Raw genomic sequence first — 20,181 nt, forward strand, 5'->3', positions numbered from 1 at the left:
CTGCCTCTCTGGTCTGTCCGTCAATCGAATGTTTGAACAGCAGGGACTCTCTTAAGCACCATGACATTGATCCAATAAAGTGTCATTTGAAATGAAAATATAATTTAAAACTGGACAATGTGTTTAGAACACGTGGCATATCGAGCACAAACGCGGAAATGCCTAAAACAAAAAAAAAGGAAAACAAAGAAGCATTTTCCTCGCAATAATTTGACACATCTGATGCATCTTTGATGAGCATATCTCTCACACACAGCTCCATCCATGATCATCACACACTCAGAAAATACACACACTTTTAAAACATAATACTTTGGCTAATGCGTCCTCACCTTTCACCAACAAGACAGACTCACACAGACACCTTCTCTCATTCGAAGCTAATATGTCTATATACTGTAAATAGAAATAGATCAGGGTGTGTGTGAGAGTGAGATATATATATATATATATATATATATATATATATATATATATATATATATATATATAGATATAGATATATATATATATATAGATATATATATATATAGATATATACATACACACACACACACACACACACACACACACACAAACATCCCACACTTTATATAACATACTGTATGCATCCATACATGAGTAGTATATGTATGGTACACTTTAATCTGTAGTATCCAAACGGTGTCATTGCACTGTTTAATACTTCCCAACTGATCAGTATTGATTATTAATCATCTCAAACTCTTAATTCATTACACCTGACCACAAATTGATAACACCCGGTTGGTCACCTGGACACCCAGGTTTCTAGCTCTCATTCAAATGAGTATGCGGTAATGTCTCGAGTAACTTTTGTTCGTATTACTCGTTATTCATATGGAAGCAAAAAGAGGACAAAAGGATTTTAAAGAAGCAACTGAATGCTTGATTGTGAAATCTCTACCTACTACTTGGTATTTAAATACTGCAGAATTTATACGTTTGTAATATTTTATTAAGATAACTACCTGTTTATGTGGGTTAAATTCCTTATCTCCGTTTCAAGTTGTGCAAAAAAAAAAGTCTGAAGATCAAATTCAAGTTCAAGTTGCTCAACTTCCTTCATTTTCTGAACAAAAATATGTTTGGGACGAGAGGAGACGCAGTGAAGCCTCGACGGGATCGGTCGGACCGCTGGCCTATCAGGCGACGTTCTATCAGTCATGTGATTTTCTTTTTTTGGAGAACTTAAAATTCTTACAAGGAATTTAACCACTAAATTTTAGAAATATTTGTTTTAAAATACAAATTTAAATATTTTACATTTAGGTGTTCCTTTCTTTGATAGATTATATATATATATATATATATATATATATATATATATATATATATATATATATATATATATATATATATATATATATATATATATTCTACCAGGGCAAGAGGTGGAGGAGTGGGTCATTCAGATTTTTTCTCCATTTCCGTTCCACAGAAGGATATTTACCTGCGCGCCGTGAGCTTTTGAAGAAACTGAGTTCATTCTGTGTCAGCAAAACATTTGAAAACCAAACTGTGATGTAATGCGCCACAGAGAATTACAAAACGATTGGTTGAAAAACAAAGTGGACTTTCAAACTCACGCGCGTCGTCTTTTGAGGCTGTTCAGTTGTGTTGTGGTCACAGTGCGCCCCGTTGTCGAATACAGTGTTGTCCTGCGGCGAGAGATGCAGCTTCCAAAAGAAACCGCGTCTCTACGGAAGATTTTAAATGCCGAAAACAAAAAAAACAAAACAAAAATCGGCAAAGAACTAAAAGTGGACGACACTGCACGTGGCTGTGTGTACTTCCTTTCATGGGTCATATGTAAAGAATGCGATTTCCCTTTCTTGTTTGATTTGGGCATTTTGAGTCTTCCATAGGCTGCTGGGGAGCACTTTAAGAAATAAGTGTATTGTTATTATCACCATTATTATTATTATAACATACTAGTAATTCCTAAAAGAGCGTAGCAGAGCAGGTTGGTGGTTGGAGGTAGGGTTGGGAGGTATCTCAGGGTTGGACTTTACGCGACTTTTGGTCTTTCTTTTTTCTTTTTTTACTTATTACATTCCTATAAAATCTGCTTGCATATTAACACACCTCGGATCCTGCTCCATTCATCGCTCTGACAACTCCAATGTCCGCTGCCCATTTCAGTCGTCCTCCAGCGTTTCCGTCTTGATGTCGTTCCCGATGCCGCACCCCGCGCCGTCCGCCTGATTGGCCGGGGCGTGACCGCCGTGATTGACGGCCGCCTTCTCCAAACCGATCGGCTCCTGGGGCTCGGACAGCACGCTGTGAACGGTGGTGGGTTCGTCCTGGAGGGAGGGCGACGGGGGAGACCAGGACACGCCCGTCAATCTGGAACCTTCCGCCTGAGGGCCCGCCCCCGACACGAGGGAGCGGCCAATCAGGGAGGTTCCCCTCTGTCCGGACAAGCCCCCTCTGCTGAGGACGGAAAACCAGCTGGGGAGCAGCGTGGGCACCTGAACAAGGAGAGGAAAAATACAAATGAATCGTTAGTAGAATGTTTCTTTCCTTTTTTCAAGACTCTCTTGGAAAGTTTCTACTGTAAATCTGCTCCAAAGCTCTTTGTTGAGCAGTGGCGTGTGTGCGTGTGCATGTGTGCGCGTGTGTGTGTGTGTGTGTGTGTGTACCTGGGTTGGAGAGGACAGGTCAGCTCGAGTGAAACCAAACTGCTTGGCTGAAGCTCTCTTGTCAAATAAGGACACCTCGCAACCCTGTGACAGAGCAGCACACAAGTTACACAATAACCAGGTCATTCCATTCAAATACATGACTAAATGTAAACAACAAAAAAAAGACACAAAGTGGACTCAATGCTGCTCAGTTACCTGGTCTGGGAAGTCGTTGCCGTCCACCTCGTCGCTGTTGGACTGGCCGCCTGGACTCTGAACCTCGATGCCGTGGCTCTCCAAGATGGCTGCTTCTTCAAAAACACAAACCTTATCATAGCATATCGACCTCAAGCGGCGCGCTAGGCAAGAGAGAAAGCATATGACGCAAGTCGGGTGAGGAATGCGTGATCCTCGCTGACGCCCAGGTGTGTGTGTGTGTGTGTGCAGAATGCCACCAGCTGTGTGTAGTGCAGCATGGCATCTAAGTGTCTCTCTCCGCCACACAGGGAGTAAGTAGCGTCCGACTAGGATGTGGGCTGATGAGTAAAAGCTATTTTATGTGTGTGTATTGATTTATTTCGAGACAGCTCAGCACAGTGGATATACGGCTCTTAAAAAGGGATCGCACGCACTGAGTTTTGAAGTATACTTTAACACACTTTAACCCCAATAATATTCACTGCTGTCAGACAGACAGACAAAGGTAGACATTACCAATGTTGGCGCGCCTCTTGATGTCTTTGCGGCGATTGGCAAACCAGTTGTAGACCTTCAGAGACGTAACCCTCTCCAAATCAGACAGCTTCTTTCCTGTAACACACACACACACACACACACACACACACACACAGATCTCAGCTACTGGGCTGCTGCGTTTCTCTCCTCTAGCCCTTCATTCATCTCCCTGAGAGTGTTTTTGAAGGCTCGTTCAAGTGCATCTAATTTCACTGGTTTGTCTCTTCGCAGCAGCAATGCAAGGTTCTTTCCATCTTTGACAGAAGATATCTGATGACGCTGTATTTTCTGAATCAAGTTAGCTTACGTTGCAGTTCAAAGATTCAACACAGGCTGCTTATATATTTTTTTCCAACATACCGGATTCAACCCACTGGAGAGATTTATCATTCACTTTCGCTTTATTAAAGCATGTGGCAATCAGTATTTTTTTTCTCATAAAACAAACACAGTGGCATCGTGACAGTGACAAGAGTGACAATTCTGTAAATATTTGGTATTCATGATCCGAACTGATATAACAGACTTATTCAGTGATTATGGGAAATAATACTACTATATAGTGTTTTATAGGGTGCACTTTTCGTCCGCAGAGCTACTTTTTTAAAAAGGTAAAAGGTGTGTATTTGTCAAGGAGCAACTCTTCTGGTTACCTTGTTGTTGTTTTTAACAGGACCAATATGTCAACAACAATACAACCACATATCCTAACCGAGTCCACCAAAATAACCTTTACCTGGTTTCTGAATGACGGCGTTGCAGGCGGTAGCAATCTCCTCTCTCTTTGCTTCATCGGGGTACTGGTTGTCAATGAAGTAGCTGTGCACACACACACACACACACACACATACACGTTATAATCCCCAAGTTGATTGAACGCCATACCTTGTTCTGGGACACACGCCCTCCTCACCTCTCCATAACAGCCAGGCACTCCTTCCTCCAGGTAAACCTGCTGCCGCGCCGCAGACGGAAGCCCCCGGGTGCCGAGCCGAACGGAGGCGGGGCTTGCTGCCAGTCCATCATGTCCTCCAGCGCCATCGGGGCGGCGCGCATGGCCAGAGTGGCACCTGAGGTCACAAAGGCAGAGCACTTCAGCACGCCGCGTAAAACGCGAGGATGAATCACACATCGCTTTTCTGTTGAGCGGTTTTTATAAATCTCAAATATAATGACAAAAAGTAATTATTGAAGATTGAAAATTTGCTATGCACCTTTACACTTAACAATGGGGTTGCGAGGAAAACAAATAATTCATTAAAACCCTGACATTTATCTTTGAGCATCGAGCCAATGAACCAAATTAAAGTAAAGAGATTCTAATTAAGGCACTGCGCCAGTTTTCTTTTTTTGGGGGGGGATAACTAGACTGCACTGATTCTGTCATACATTGCGCGGTGAGGTCTGGACTGAACACAATGTAGTCGTTGTTCATTCACAGGAAAACAGCCTCTTATTCCTGTAACCAGGGCTATATCAAGACTCCCATTTAAAAAAAAAAAAAACACGCACACACATGCCATGGCTTTCTTTTCTGATAGGCAGTCAGCGTCTTTGACGGCAACTTATCTGCAACCCCCGCAAATGCCGGAGGACCGTCCTCCGCTGCCAAACTCTAGGAACTTGCCTCTCCTAGCTTATGTTGAAATCAGGGACGAACACCAACGAGCCGGGGGTACATTTACTTTTCTGCCGTGGTGTCTGACTCAGGGAGGCGTTATGTTCTAGTGAGGATTTTCCTCCTGAGTCTGAAGGGATTGATTTTTGCCTTGTCAGCGCTAAGAAACGCTCCGCGTTACTGAAGTCAGCGCTGCCAGTGCCAGTCGTGCACTCAGTGCAGCTCGTTATTAAAAAACATTTTTTTCTGCAAAGTGGAAGGTGGTGTTACCGGGGGTGGTCTTCTCCAGCTGGTACCAGCGAAAGAAGGCCCGTTTCTTCTGCTCGCTGAGGTCGGATCCCTGCTGAAGGAGCCAGTGGGAGATCCGGCTCTGACTGATCCCTGCAGGAGAGGGGAGGGGAGAAGAGAGGAGCGAGGTCTGTATGGTCAGGAGGCTGGACGCCTGCCGGCATGTCAACGCTATCTGGCGGCCATTCAGTCGCCGGTGGGTGAAGTGTGGTGGACGTCTCGATACTCACCCGTTACCTGAGCGACCACGGCCTGGGAGATCCGCCTGTTCGCCAAGAAGGACTTAATCTCCTCTTTGATCATAGCACTGTCCCTCCTGCAAGCAGAGGGGAGGGAAGGTGGGGGCTACTGTTTTACCACAAAGTACAGTCTGCCATTACACATATTGAGCACACTTAAAACCAGCTGTAACTCTGCAATCCACATACCTATAATGAATATATTCATGGCGGCGGCAGCTGCTGAGGCTGAATATATGCAGGAATCAGAGGCCAGACGCTGCTGTAATATTTGCTGCTTTCTGCTTTGATTTCATCTTCGCATACCCTAGAATCAATACCGCTCTGATTGCTGCTGTCTGACTGCAGACTACAGATGAGGAGCACTAGTGAGTGTGTGTGTGCAGACATTAATCCTCGAGTCTTTCAGATTCAGTGTTGAGCTACAGAGTAGTCGACCATCAGGCTGCAGCCATCTATTCTTCATGCTTGCGGCGGGCTCTAAAGCCACCCTTTGGATTGCAACAAAATAATCCTAATTTCCACGTTATCTATCTATCTATCTATCTATCTATCTATCTATCTATCTATCTATCTATCTATCTATCTATCTATCTGAGAAGTGGTGGCTGTAGCAAACCATACGGAAACTACTTGTAATCCAACGGTTCTAAATGCGGTTGGTCGGTGCTCGTAACTTTCAGTCGGCCCTGTCTTGCTGTCAGCAAGAAGGTTAGGTTTCTTGGCACTCCAGGGAAATACTGCCAGAGCACGGGGCTTAGAGTCTGCCAACTAGTACAAACAAGTTTATGCACTGACGAAATGTACTCGGCAGAACATTTTACAGTTGAAAAACAACTCCCTGGTGGACTAACTATGAAAGCGTGACAAGCGTACATGTCAGTCATCAGCTGACGTCAGCCGTTCTGGCCCGAGCCAGTCTAAGTCGAGTCTCACCTCATCAAGTCCTCCACCTTGTCATCGACGTCGATGTCCTCTTCACTGGTCTCAAACCCGTAGACCGGCGCGGCCCCGCCGCCGCTAACCACACCGAGAGGGAACCGGGGCGGCGACAGCTTCCCGTTGGTGACGGAAACCAGGCCGTTCTGGACCGCCGCTGCCATGGTGACCGGCGAGGCCGCCGGGACGGGCAGAGGCGGGGAGGCCGTGTCGAAGTGGCTGCTGGGCGACAACGAGAGTCGGTTGTTCGGGAAATTTGTCTGGGTGGCGGTGGAAGTCATGGAGGAGGAGGCGACGACCACGACAACCCCGCCGCCGCCGCCGGAGGAAGACAGGGAAGAGGAGGGAGGCATGTAGGGAGGTTTATGGGTCAGCTTGTGTCCATGTTGGCGGTCCAGGTGGTCCAGCGTGTCCAGGGCGTGGAGGACCTCCGTCTGCGTGATGCCGGTCCTCCTGAGCCTCTGCAGGAGGTCGATCTGCTCAATGGTGAAACGAGGCTCCTCGCATTGCTGGAACATCCTGCGGGAGATCAAACGACAACGGCATAAATGGCAGAGAAAGTCATTTTCTACAACTGCAAAGACACTTTATAACGTTATACATCGCACTAGAAACAAAATCGGACTTGTCACTAAAATAACTAACCTTCCTGAGTGAAGTTTACAAAGAATGAAGAACGTAAACTAATCAGATAGTATCGGTCCTCCCTCGTGTCTTCTGTCCTCCTCCCTCTGCTGAGTTGCTGCCTGCAGGTACTGCTGGTAGAGGGAGGACTGCTTCGTCTCAGCCAGATGAAAAGTTTACAAAAACAAACTAAGCTAAACAGTTAAACTACATGCAGACCACTTTTGTTTTAGCTTGTCAGCTGAAAAAAAAAAAAACAGCTAATGTGCTGTGCTTGTGTGAACATAGGGTCGGTGGATAAGAGACTGCAGACGTCAGAGCCGATTAAATTAGGTTTCGCTTTTGTTTACACGTTTATGCTCGCTGAACAGACGTATTGATAAAGTATCGACTTTTTCCCTTTGCCAATGTTTTATCGCGAATACAGTAACAAGCGTATTGTCGTTATCGTGGTGCACTGAGCTGACTGTCTCTGTGTGTGTGTGTCTGTGTATGTGTGTAGAGGAGCTCAGCGCCGACTCAGAAGCTCGCTGCAGTGTGGTACAAGTTAATGTTACACCAAAACAAATTTGGATAAAGCACCGGTAAGGTCCGGGCTTATCAATACTTTTCTAAGCTAACAAAAACATAATGATTCTTAGGTTTCAGGTCATTATTAACAAATGAAAACATAGTCCCCCTAAAAGTCACACACTGTTCCTTTAAGATCCCTTTGACCAGATTAAAATTGGAACTGTCGCACTATATCCTAATCTTAAATTGCACTAATGGCTTCATTTTAGGCTGTCAAAAGAACAAGCCTGTTAGATAGATATATACTTTATTAATCCCCAGGGGTAAATTTATTCTACTCTTGTCTCTGGTCCTGGAACGATCTGCAGGAAAAGCTCGACCTGGAGAGCTTCAACCCCTTTAAATTCATTTAGATTTAGAAAAGAAAGTGCTCGCTGCTAGCTGCTTTATTGTTGTTATTCTTGTCATATCTATTGTTGATCATTGCTGTAATCTGATGTTCTTGCTCTGTTATGTGTCGCTGCTATTTAACCCAGTCTCTCCCAAAGCCCAGATCTCAACGTGACTTCCTATTTAAATAAACGTTAAGATATACTGGAGAGAACACACACATTGAGTGGCTCTTAGGAAGGCCAGACCATGAATATGGTAAAAGCTCGTAATGAAAATGTGCATTTTCTACTCCAAAATACATTTTTAGCTCATTGGTGGTGACCTTTCTCTACAAATTGAGCTTCACATCCACGTCAAGGAGACACAATCACAGAACAAAATGGAAGAACGGTCACATCTGTTAGCTTCCTGCCTGCAGATTTACAGTGCACACACACACACAGACACACACACACACACACACACACAGACACACACACACACACAGACACACACACACACACACACACACACACACACACACACACACACACACACACACAGCAGCAGCAGCAGCTGCTATCCAGATATACAATGCATTCCTGCAGATTAAATACGGCTTTTATCATAGTGGATTTGTTTCCAACCCCAATATTCACATAATGTGGCCCTACTATTAGAGTAATGTATGGTATTTATTCAAACCAAAAACATGCTCGCTCGCTACAATGTGGCTTTAAACAAACATACTGATTTAATATCATTTCTGAAGGAAAAAAAGAAACAAAACAATGCTTGTAATAATAGTCATAGAATGGAGACAGAGAGAGAGAAAAAGAGAGACGCATCTGTCTTGATGCTTTTCTTTCTGATGTCGAGAAGAAAAACAGGCCACAGCAGAGAATCAAAGTCAGCAGAGCAGACATGTCAACACTTATATAGAGGAGGGTGTGTGTGTGTGTGTCTTGGGAAAAATGCCAAAAGAATTTACATCTCAGGCAGCCAAGCTCCATACTTTCTCTCTCTGCTGCAGAGGATGAGTCACGCTTATATGAAGTTGGGACTGATGCATAGGTTCCATACGCGGCTGCTGGATTGTAGGGAAACGATCGGCTCCACCGTTCGGTTTTCATTTAATTAATAACCAATCGGTTTACGATGTCTTGCTGCAAATCAACGATGACGTGATTTCACTCATCTCACTAACTTGTCGAGCCTTGTTTGCGGTCTTCCCGCATGGCTGTGTCGCCGCAGCTCCTCACCGAAGCACATACGACTAATACTTTAGTTTCGAAAGCGTATCTCAAGGAACAAGTACACTATTTGTGGTTTGTTTTTTCCTTTAGTATGCAGGGAAACTTAATCGATAAATTGGCAAATAGGAATAGGATTCTATTCATTGTGCAGAGCGTCAGATAACTTGGAATTAACCACGCCTTCTTTAGCCTTAAAGTTTCCGGGTCATTCTGGACACCGTCTGCAAAGACCTTCCGTTTATTTTTATTGAATGACAAGGTTCTGTGTTTAGTTTTGCTTGGCGCACACTTGTGAATTGTCGGAACAACAACAACACTAAAAAGGTGGCCAGATGCTGTCTAATTTACAACGTTAAAAACAAAACCAGATGGATGCAAGTGCAGTTGGACTGTTCCCCATCAGACCGGTGGACGCTTTGCAAAAGGAAGTGCTCTGAAGCTGCAGCTATTTAAAGTTCGCTGCAGAACAACAGTGCTGGCCTGCCATAACACATACACTTGTTAACAAAACAGCACAATTTCTGCTTTCCCATCGTCTGAAGATTTGTTTTACATGCGATCAAATGACCGCACTTGAAGCAGCCGGGATTAAAAAACAGACTCCTGCCTGGAAAGGACCCTCAGGTGCGTTCACCTCCACTAAACGAGAGGCCTCATAACCTGCCCGCCCTCCCTTTGTGCCTCCTTTTCTGACGCTGTGATTTACTTTGTCGCACAACATCCATTGATGTTCTGTTTTTTGTTTTTTTTTAACTGTTCTCCCTTACCAGAGCTGAAACCACAGGCGGAGGGCAGAGAAAGACTAATTAGAGATGTGGCTTTGAAAATAAACCGCTCTGCATGGAACGGAGCATGCCGACTGCTTCTCCTTCTGTGCTCCTACCAATTAAGTCGAGTCCAGTGTTTTCCTATCGCACCAGCGCTCCTATTGTAAAGTAAACCTGTTAGAATAATGTATTTGGATGTCTGGTCGGTTTGGAGTCCAAGCATCCCCCCCACAAACAGGAACCAGAGAGCTTGGTGCTCACTAAAGTTTTAGTACATACACCGAGCATTTCCAGCAACTGCCGCACTCTTTATGAATAAGATGACATTGGTACAGTAAGGAAGAAGCACCTCAAATAACTCCAGATTTGATCTTGTAGTTTGGATCGTTGTAAAAAAAGGGGAAACTAGGACATTTCAGGATGTAGGGAAAGAGAGTCTCGTAAAGACATGATGCGGACTGCTCAACTCCTTCAGAGGTCTCTGCAAGGCAGGACTGAGAGCACAGTTTGACTAAAAATGCTGAAGCCTCATTGAACAAGATACTGAACACCTGCCAGCTCCATGGTGCTGCTCTGTGAACCTGACCTCTGACCTCCCAGAGAATCACATTGTGATGCATCTCTCTGGTTCACTCCTCACACCCTCCAAGACAAGCTCCACACCATTTGCAAGACTGGGCTTTCACTTTTGTCCAAAACAATGTGAAAAGGTAACCGCATCTCTGTTCCGGGAACCCCCCTCCCTCCCTCCCGGACGCCCCTCTCCGTGACCTTAGACCCCCCACAACCAGACGTGGCATAGCGGTGAACTGTGCCCTGGTTTGCAGGCATGCATGCGCCAGCTGAGCCCACAAACGACGAGTCATTTTAATTTGCGGTAGGCAACTTTTTTTTTTATCTGAACGGAGCCCGAAATGTGACCAGAACCGCAGACGAAACACTGTAGCGACCCCAAATACCCGTGCTCCCTTGATCGACTTTCACGCCGAATCCCATTGGGAAATTACGGATTTTAATTTCCCCCTGCTTCTAGGGGAAACGGCATGCCCGATAGAGGGTGTCTTCAGACGTGTGTTTGGACATTGAAGGACAACCCTTCAATTCGGCGTATATCGCGTACACTAATCCAGTCCACGCACGGCGGAATTAAACGTGTTATTTGCTGGTCCGCCCGTGGTTATCGCTCCACTTAAAAAACACAGACGTGCGGTAGCGAGCGCTGTGGAGCAACTGGAAAAGTTGACATTGTGTTTGATGAAGTGTTTGCTAGTGGACTATGTGCACGCCGAATTGGACACTGACTGTTTATAGTCCCGATAAGACCGTTTAATAACAGTTACGGTGCCGTTAACGGGAAGCGCCGAGTGAAACGCCGCAGCACAGCCCTAATTTTTTTTTTTTTTTTTTTTGGTGGAGGAGTTTTCAGTTATCACCGCACAGAGAAAAAAAGGAAACGTATCGTCGGCTAGCAGGGTCGTTTTTAAGGCAGCAGTAGTTGGAGCGGCAGGACATAACTTACCTTAATATCCCAGTCCAAGAGCCCCCGCGGACGTGTGTTTGACCATATAGCTCTTGCCTCGGGGCGCCGGGGACTCGCGGACACTGACAGTTTTCCCAAAATGTCTCCTCTGTCTCTAATTGGGTTTCAATCCTCCGTCAGACAGATTCGCCTTTTGTCCGGCAGACAGGCGCCATGTTGACACAATGACGCAAGGAACGACGGGAGTCGCAGTTTACAGAACTTACTGTACGCGGCGCCGCCAGTTTGTTAGGTACACCTGGCCGAGGCATGCAGTGCAAGGCAATGTTACAGCTTTTTGTGTGTGTGTGTGTGTGTGTGTGTGTGTGTGTGTGTGTGTGTTGACACAGCCGACGAGGTGCGGATTGACAACGGGGAGGTTCCTAGCATGTTAAATATGACGTGTTTGTGGAGCCAGCTTTTTGCTCTTTAGTTGGTTTAGTTGGTTCCTTTTTTCCAAATCACTTTTCTCCTATCACACATATTTCAGTTTGCACATTTAGATAACCACACACACACTTAAAAAAAATAAGTAAATATTATTTAATCATGGTTCAAAGTGCTCCCCGGTGTCTAGTCCTGGAGCCTCAGAGCTGCAAAACAGGTGGTACAACGGCTTAGTTACATAACGCAGCCTCACTCATTATCGGCCCTCTGGGACAAAAAGCAAAGTCACCAGTTATCCACCTTGAATCATCCGAAGCTGATAACGGGGTCTTGGAACTCCTTTACCCAGAATGCCAGTGGTGCGTCAGGAACAGAGGGAAATATGTGTGTGTGTGTGACCATTTCACCACATCAGTGACACTTGATACTCATTACACAGGCAGCCCCTGCTGGTTTGCATTTTAGCTGCCAAATTGGTGACAAATTAACACCTGGGGCTACCGTAGGAATATAATTATCAACCTAGTGAGTTAGAAGAGCTGCAGCGCTGCGGGCGCTGACCGAAACGGAAACATGTCACGAGCTGTTAACTCTCTGCAAGTTTCATGAAGATCAGTTCAATAAAAATCAGCGTTCAGTGTGAACCGACTTCAGGAGGATATTCAGGACAAACACGTTGCTGAATCAGCATTAGAAGTTGCCAACATAGGATCCCAACTGACCTCTAAAAGGATCAATGTGTTCCCTCGCTGCTCTTAATTTAGAGACCTGCGGTGCATCAAAAGAACACAAACAAAGCGAATAAATGAATCACTGAATGATAATGACGGCTTTCTGTTGTCCATGACACGTTATGATGCTGTGTGGTGTAAAAATAGAGATCAGAATCTAATGAAATCATTATGTTTAACCCAAACTAACGAGGTGAGTGCATTCACATTCAAACCCTCACGCCACACCTGGACAATGAGAACAGTATTGTATTTATTGGTAGAAAACACATCAGTCTACAGTCCGGTATAAAATATAAAAAAATAAATGTTACAACTAACACCTACTGTAGCTACAGTAGTGAAATTTACAAACAGCGGTTGTAAAGTAACAGAGAGGTGGGTCTATATGTGTGTGAGTGTGTGTGTTCAGGAGGGAACCCAGACGTTGCCGTGTGTGTCGGGAGCCTGGTTGTGGGGAATGTTCCAGATCCAAGGCTGATCTGAAAATAAAGAAAGACAAGAGGTTAGTAACATTAAAATATATATATAATACATTGCTTAATCTATATTTGTAAACAAACATTGCAGAGGACAAAAATGCCAACGACAGCGTTTACGCCGTCTTAATTGACATTCAGTGGCATGCCTCACTTGAATATCAATAGCTGTGGCTTAAAAAAAAACACAACTATATGACACAAAATGCTTTAAATTGAACTAATCGCACAGTATAATTCTAAAATACGCCGAAGTGACTCCTAGTGTAAGTATATAGTATAAACTCTTCCCCCTACGTGCCACTAGGTGGCACTGTGACTGCAGTTCAAAGCTGAACCTGCTGCACGTGTGATTTGAAGACCACAAAGTTCTGTATAACGGTAACATTTAGACCTTTCAAATGTTTTTACATCATAATTTTCAGAGAGAAATTAGGGAATAGTCTAGTCCGTACACACACACAGACGCACATACTTCTGCGGCGTACCTTTAGGAGAGTAGCATGTTGGGGGGAGGTCAAAGGGCACAGGGAAACCAGCAGAGTCGGAGACAGGAAATGGACTTTTGAGAACTGGGAAGGTCTTCATGTTCTGGAAGGAGAGAACCATGTGTTACTCTACACCGGCTCACTGTTGTTCAGCCTGCTGTGGTACTGCTGCTGTGAGTTGTTCTTACGAAGGCAGATGGCACGTAGAGGACTCCCAGCTCGTATGAACGGACCATCACCTGGGTGCCGTTCTTCTCCAGCGCACCCCAGGCTGCTTTGGACAGGTTGGCACTGAAACGCACAGTTAAACGTTTCAATACAGCATGTTGATAGTCTGAAAATGAGCATGTCAATTCATTTTCAGTAGGATGGGATGTTAAATTCCTCAAGAACACAGTTGCGTTCAGCAGTGTGTTGCTAATTCTACAGGGAGGTGGAAATGAAATGACGAAAGTTGTCTGTGTTGACTCACAAGAAGCAAAATAAGTTGTTTTTTTTATATAGAACAAAGAAAAATCTGTGAAAGACAAAGGATGGATGTCTACGAGTGAGAATCTAGTGAAAGTTCTTTATGATAAATGTGAATGTGAAAGTCTTGGATCAACTTTAATGGTACCATTTATTAAAGGGTTATTACCACAACTATACAGAAAATCACATATACATATATATATATAAACATATATATATATATATATATATTAAACATAAATCAACAAATATAAAGCAAAAGCACACACACCTTGTGACGAGGAACCAGGCAAGCTGAGTGAAATCTGGTGACGCCCTCATGTAGGTCTTGATGTGTGGCATGGCATGACTTCTTCCTGTTGCAGTGGCTTTCCAACGGCTACACACACACGCACACTTCATATGTGATCGAGGTGTGACCAGCTCCAGTCATTTTGCAATATGGGTATTATGAAGGAAAATAAATAAATCATGACTGTTTCAGAGAGGTTATGAGAAGTACAACTCACTGGAAAAAGGCATGGAGCCAGAGCTGTTTCTGAGCCGTCTGGATGCTGTAGGGAAGAGAGCCTCCCGCTGCAGGACAGAGGAGACGTACGGCAGTCACCATGTGATCAAATGCGAGATCAATCGAGCAATTACATGATTGAGGTGGATGACTTAATTCACAAATAGTAAAAGATTAAAGACAGATTTTTTTTTGGAAGAAAGCTAAAAGACTGCAAACGTAATCATGCTGTGTATTGGACCTGCATTTTGTTAAGGTCGTGACCTCAACATCACACAACGTTAATAAGAAATTACATTTTCCTAAAAAGGCATAAATAATAATAAACAAAAAAAAAAACATTGCTCACCTGGATAGCCTTCTAAACTAGTCCTCACGTCGTCAACCGATGGATACACCTGCAAAAGATGAACCAATCAGCGGCTTGTTTGGGGAGGCTGTGTGACTCGTGATGAGCTGCACCCCAGACGGGGCGTTTACAGGATCACGGTTAACGCAGAGATTAGTGGTTCAGGTAGAGAAGAGTCAGTTTGTCAGGTAACTGACTTCAGTCAGTATTGTTTATTCTTTCAGTATTTCTGTCGAAGGCACAGTGTACTACATGCAAGAGATGAGCCAGTAGTGCCAATGGAGCTGGTAGGGGTCTACTTCTCAAATCAAGCATTATTGTGTCTGAAACGTTTGCAAATTGGTTTCAGACAATCGATTATCCTGCAGAGAGGAAATGTAAAAACCCTCGACCGCTTTAAAGCCGAGGCAAATGCTATCTTCTATTCGAGAACATAACAGCAGCAGCAGAAAACCTAATTAGCATCGTATCATTTTGCCCTGTGCATTGTATCGCCGCTGCATCACACCAGCAAGGGTTGGAGTGCGTTCTCCAGGGAACGTACCAAGTGCATGGGGGGGTCTGGGCGAAGAGAGGATTTCCCCAGAGTGGTCATGGTGCGCTGAAATTCCCCCGTCAACCATTTGGTCTTATCTAGTCCCATAGAGCCGATGCTGGAGAACTGACCAATCACGGGCCACCTCTCCTCCCCGGGAACGGGTTCTGCGTGGTCATACAACAGCTGATGATGGAGGAAGAAGAAGAAGAAGGTTAGAGACCACGTGGAAATTGTAAAATTGTGTCACATTACCATTGTTTTGTGAGGTTACCTTTGCGCCATTTACATATTTTTTTCCCAATTCCGCCTGGTCGTTGGGGCGTTATTAACTAGTTAGAGAGGAGACATCTTTACCTTCCTCAGCCTCAGGTGGCCCCAGCGCTCCATGTCCGATCCGACATATCTCCCTGGGGTTGAGCCGACCAAATAAACCCTAATAATAGAAGATGTGTGTGGAAGGTTAAGAGTTAATCCGGATTTTCGTAGTCACTCACAACTGCCGCCAAATGCTGCAAGGCCATCGTTTAGCAGCACGTCGCGTTTACCTGGCCTCCGACAGGTCGTGCTCTCCGATTCGCTGGATCCACTCCTCGAGCTCTGGCGCGCGGTACGACGCCAGGTATTCCAGCAGGTCCCTCTTGAAGAAGGTCGGCGACTCACCCTCGCTCTTGCCGCTGCCCTCCGGCAACCGTGGAAACACGGGGCTCATCCACATCCTGGTTTGGTGAATTCATATATATATATATTCAGAGGGCAGCTGGAGACGTTATGAAGCTACTGTCGTTTCTCTAGGTTGGAGGATTTTATTCGTTCCTGTGTCTGCTGCTGAGACGGATTGATGTGCGCGGCCTCGGAACATTGCCTTCTGTCCGGCGGACAGACTCACCCTTGTGTTTTCTGGTACCAGTCGGCTTTGATGAGGTTGGAGGTGGTAATGATGACCCTGAAGCCTTCCTCGTACCACAGCAGCATCATTTTCCTGCATAAGTAAAACAATGCACAATGTTCCGTTTTATAAAGAAGGCAACCGCAAAAGAGACCTGTTAAATCGGCAATGTACTACGTCACTGACTGTGTCATTTACAAAGTCACCTTTGGCAGTTTGCAATGCCACTCACTCGCCCTGCATTGTCAGCACACATTCATGTTTAATCATTTCATTCAGAACTTACATGGAATGTAGTGCTCCCTATAAGATATACGTTTATATAGGTTGATAATTATTTTGACTATGTGACTGCGTCTGATTCTATAGTGTGGACCAAAGTGGTAAGAGCCTTACATAAAGCTGCAATAAAATCTAATACTGATGTGAGATGTGAAAAAAGAGCAGGAATGATACAAGGCAGGGAAAGAAATACTTACGTGTGGTGAGTTCCAAAAGCAATATCCAGCTTGGCCTGTTGGGAAGGGGGGGGGGGGGGGGAAATCACACACATCAGGAAAATCTGGGAACTTATTAACAGGAATATGTCCATATGACTATCCTACTTCCGAGCTTAGTTTATACAATATCAAACAAACAAATGGAACAACGGTCTCCTGTGGTTGCGGGTCTGTACCTGACAGAAGTGAATATGTGGAAAAGGCTTCGCCTGCTGGAGCAGCCGGGCCTTGGCCTCTCTCTTATCTCCGTGGACGATCAGAACTGGACAATCCCTGTAAGCGCATCACCAATCTCATTTTTAGCTGTGAGTCACCGCTAAAGGAAAGTACAATTGAACTTGTGGCCCGGCTGCAGAACCTGCAGAAGCAGAACTTACCGAAACTCTGATGGGTACTGCTTGACCATCCAGGCAATATCAAAGCAGTAGTTAAACTACGAAGAAAAGATAGTTAGTATGTTTGTGTTAATGGACGAATCTACTGCTATTATTAATAATATAATATAGATGTCCATGAAGTGTTGAAGCTATTTGAGTGGTCGAGAGACTCGAAAAGCCAAATAAAGCTATACAAGTACAAGTCCATTTGTCATTTAGCTGTTCAAACTATACTTAAATGGGAAGGGGAGGCTAACACCCACTGATATACAGCTATGCTATCTGCTAGCTGTGAGAATGTGCTTACACTAAATGCTAACGTCAACATGCTCATAGTAGTTATACCGCTCAGCACGTTTCCCGCCTCAGTGGAGCATATTAGCATGCTAACGTTAGCTAATTAGCGCTACAAACACAAAGTACAGCTGATAATGATGTGATTCGTTTTGTACTTTTGACCTGATGAAGAGTTAAAAGGATCTCTAAAGTGGTTATGTGTCATTCTGAGGAGAACATGATGACATGTGGCTAAAACGAAAAAAATAAAAACACAGGACATAAGTTAACTCACCTGAACAGATTCTTTCAGGGTCCCAAATAATGGCGAGAGAATGTCTGGATGAAAGAAAAAGTAAAGGTTACAAGAATAGATTATAATGGTTTAAGCTGTACAGTGATTTCTAAACAGGAATCTGCAGTCGGGGCAAGAAACTAGGACCCTCATTTTACAAGAGGGTTTCTGTCTACTGCCATTTCAGCCCCCATTAACCCAGTGAGCGGTCTCAGCTTTTCTTCTATTTGTTCCACAGATTCAGACTGTGAGCTTCCCAGCCCGACCAGCTGTTTACTGATCACTAAGCAACTCTACTGGATCAATGAAGGAGATTTGGAGGTGAAAAGAATGAGTGATGTCAAACACTTTTCATTTCAAACTTGCAACGTTTCGATCAAAACCATGATTTTATTGTTCTGTCTGTACCAAATACTGGGAAACGGAGCTCCTCTCACCTCTGATGTGAAGAGCCCCACTGTTGTACTTCCTGTCCAGACCAGTGACTTTGTTGAGGTAAAACCTGTAGGTGTCACTTAAACAAGGAATGCTGGACTCAAAGAAGTCCTCTGGCTCGTCGATGTAGTAGAGGCGACCGTGGGGACTCGGGGGGCGCTCGGTCTCCTCCACCTTCGGTTTCTTTGACTTGGGGCTCGGAGGGGCCCGCTTACCGAGGCTCTTTCCCTTCACGTCTCCATCATCATCGTCACTGTCCGAGAGAGCCCAGCCTGAGCCGTCCAACTCCTCTTTCTTACGCTTTCCAGCCAACGAAGGACTGGTTTCATACTTTGATGGAATCAACTGGTTCGTCGCTGCTGGCCGTCCGGCCTCCAGGCCAACGGCAAGCGAGGACACAGGGGCGTTAGCTGGTTCTGGTTTCACCTCCACAGTGGCTGCTTCTGGTCCAGGGTTCCGGGGAGAAGCGGGCCGATGGGAGCCCTGACCGGATGCAGTGGGCTGACGGGACTGGGACGTTGTAGTACCAGAGAGAGGGATAGCCTTGTCATCATCATCATCATCACTGCTGGAGATGGCCCACTTGCCGTGGTGACTGTCCTGAGACATGCCTGGCTAGAGACACAGAGGGTTCAAGCGTCAGCTGAGCATCAGGAGGAGAGCGAGCCTGAAGTAAAGCCAATGGTCTGAACTGATACGAATGGGAGAGCTCCAGCATTTACAACACCAAGGCACGACTTAAATGTAGTTTAAATTCACCCTGCTTTGATGTCCTCACCACCAGACATATCAACTGACAGCCATGACACTCAGCACAGAGAGGCTTTGAGACAACTTATTCTACCAGTCTGCTGGTGATCTGTGACAATAATTACCCAATAGAGACTTTTATTCTAAAACCAATTGTAACAGTATGTCAGCATTTGGGTGCATCTTGGCTATTTCTAATGAACGCAAAGTGCAACGTTTGGCATGGGACTAACTGCTGCGTCTACATGCAAAGTGTGTTTACATAATGTTAACTACATGCACACTAACATCAACAGCATGCATCGATGAAATCGTTCAAAAATGGACAAAATATGAATTAGACGCAAATATACAGCACTAAAAAAATCGTTTATATCAACGATTAACATAGTCAACACAAACAATTAAAAAAAATACAAGTAAAACAGATCGTGCACGTTCTGCAATTCGCAAGTGATAAGACGATATCACAGTGTTATTGTTATGAAGAGCGTGGTATTTGCTGCTTTTACCAAGTCAGATAAATGCGCAGCAGCACAGCTGAACGATGTCGTGCCTCGTTTCGCTCCACCGCTAAACGAACTTAATACAATACATTCCCGTGGAAGAGGTGCCCGTGAACACGTGTCCGGGTCGAAACTCCCTTTCCTGCTTTTTTGGAGGTGATGTAGTTCCGCCTCAAAGACGGAACGTGAATACAAACCAGCGACTAATTGATCGGTTTACAAAAATAAGGGCTGGTACACATAAATCAATCAGTTGGTTTGTTTAACATTCAGGCGTTGATTATTTCTGTTTCAGTGATGGTATTAATCTTTTTTGTTTGATGTCTATTAAGTTAGTAAGTCAGTTGTTTATGGGGAGGCTGTGTGAATGTTTATGTGAATTACAGTGTAAATTACAGCGTGACTCAGATTAACTCATAAAAAAAGATATATATGTGTGTGTGTGTGTGTGTGTATATATATATATATATATATATATATATATATATATATATATATATATATATATATATATATATGTGTGTGTGTGTGTGTGTGTGTGTGTGTGTGTGTGTGTGTGTGTGTGTGTGTGTGTGTGTGTGTGTGTGTGTGTATAGATACATTTTTTTTGTTTTCTTGTCGGTTTGTTATTTTATTTAGCAGTGTTATTTCTTGATAGAGCAGACTCGCCGCTGCCAGTGATCGCACTCG

At 44.5% G+C, this 20,181-nt stretch overlaps 2 protein-coding genes across 7 annotated transcripts; both read right to left on the minus strand.

Annotated features, from left to right (window-relative positions):
- Window positions 1-1,405: 1,405 nt before the first annotated feature.
- On the minus strand, window positions 1,406-11,769 carry LOC137785530 (homeobox-containing protein 1-like). 5 transcript variants are annotated; one of them, XM_068576876.1, is made up of 10 exons: window positions 11,516-11,769; window positions 6,462-6,983; window positions 5,517-5,602; window positions 5,269-5,379; window positions 4,294-4,450; window positions 4,117-4,199; window positions 3,360-3,455; window positions 2,862-2,950; window positions 2,664-2,747; window positions 1,406-2,492 (listed from the first exon to the last, which is right to left on the minus strand). In XM_068576876.1, exons 2-10 carry the CDS (start codon window positions 6,980-6,982, stop codon window positions 2,160-2,162), a joined length of 1,560 nt encoding a protein of 519 aa, XP_068432977.1. In that variant the 5' UTR covers window position 6,983; window positions 11,516-11,769; the 3' UTR covers window positions 1,406-2,159. The 5 variants fall into 5 exon arrangements, with proteins under 5 accessions (XP_068432977.1, XP_068432969.1, XP_068432963.1 ...); XM_068576868.1 differs by having other exon boundaries at window positions 2,862-2,953; XM_068576862.1 differs by having other exon boundaries at window positions 2,862-2,956.
- Window positions 11,770-12,908: 1,139 nt separating this feature from the next.
- Window positions 12,909-19,595, minus strand: tdp1 (tyrosyl-DNA phosphodiesterase 1). 2 transcript variants are annotated; one of them, XM_068572890.1, is made up of 16 exons: window positions 19,498-19,595; window positions 18,238-18,850; window positions 17,801-17,844; window positions 17,230-17,285; window positions 17,029-17,125; window positions 16,832-16,866; window positions 16,353-16,445; window positions 16,012-16,182; window positions 15,821-15,899; window positions 15,473-15,649; window positions 14,929-14,977; window positions 14,581-14,647; window positions 14,343-14,450; window positions 13,789-13,891; window positions 13,601-13,703; window positions 12,909-13,115 (listed from the first exon to the last, which is right to left on the minus strand). In XM_068572890.1, the coding sequence occupies exons 2-16, from the start codon at window positions 18,842-18,844 to the stop codon at window positions 13,042-13,044; spliced, it is 1,863 nt and encodes a 620-aa protein (XP_068428991.1). In that variant the 5' UTR covers window positions 18,845-18,850; window positions 19,498-19,595; the 3' UTR covers window positions 12,909-13,041. The 2 variants fall into 2 exon arrangements, with proteins under 2 accessions (XP_068428991.1, XP_068429000.1); XM_068572899.1 differs by having other exon boundaries at window positions 18,238-18,846; window positions 19,498-19,589.
- Window positions 19,596-20,181: the final 586 nt, after the last annotated feature.

The sequence above is a fragment of the Clinocottus analis genome, unplaced genomic scaffold (genome assembly GCF_023055335.1).
Source record: "Clinocottus analis isolate CAN_PGR_092001 unplaced genomic scaffold, fCliAna1.0.p SCAF_1, whole genome shotgun sequence".
NCBI lineage: Eukaryota > Metazoa > Chordata > Actinopteri > Perciformes > Cottidae > Clinocottus > Clinocottus analis.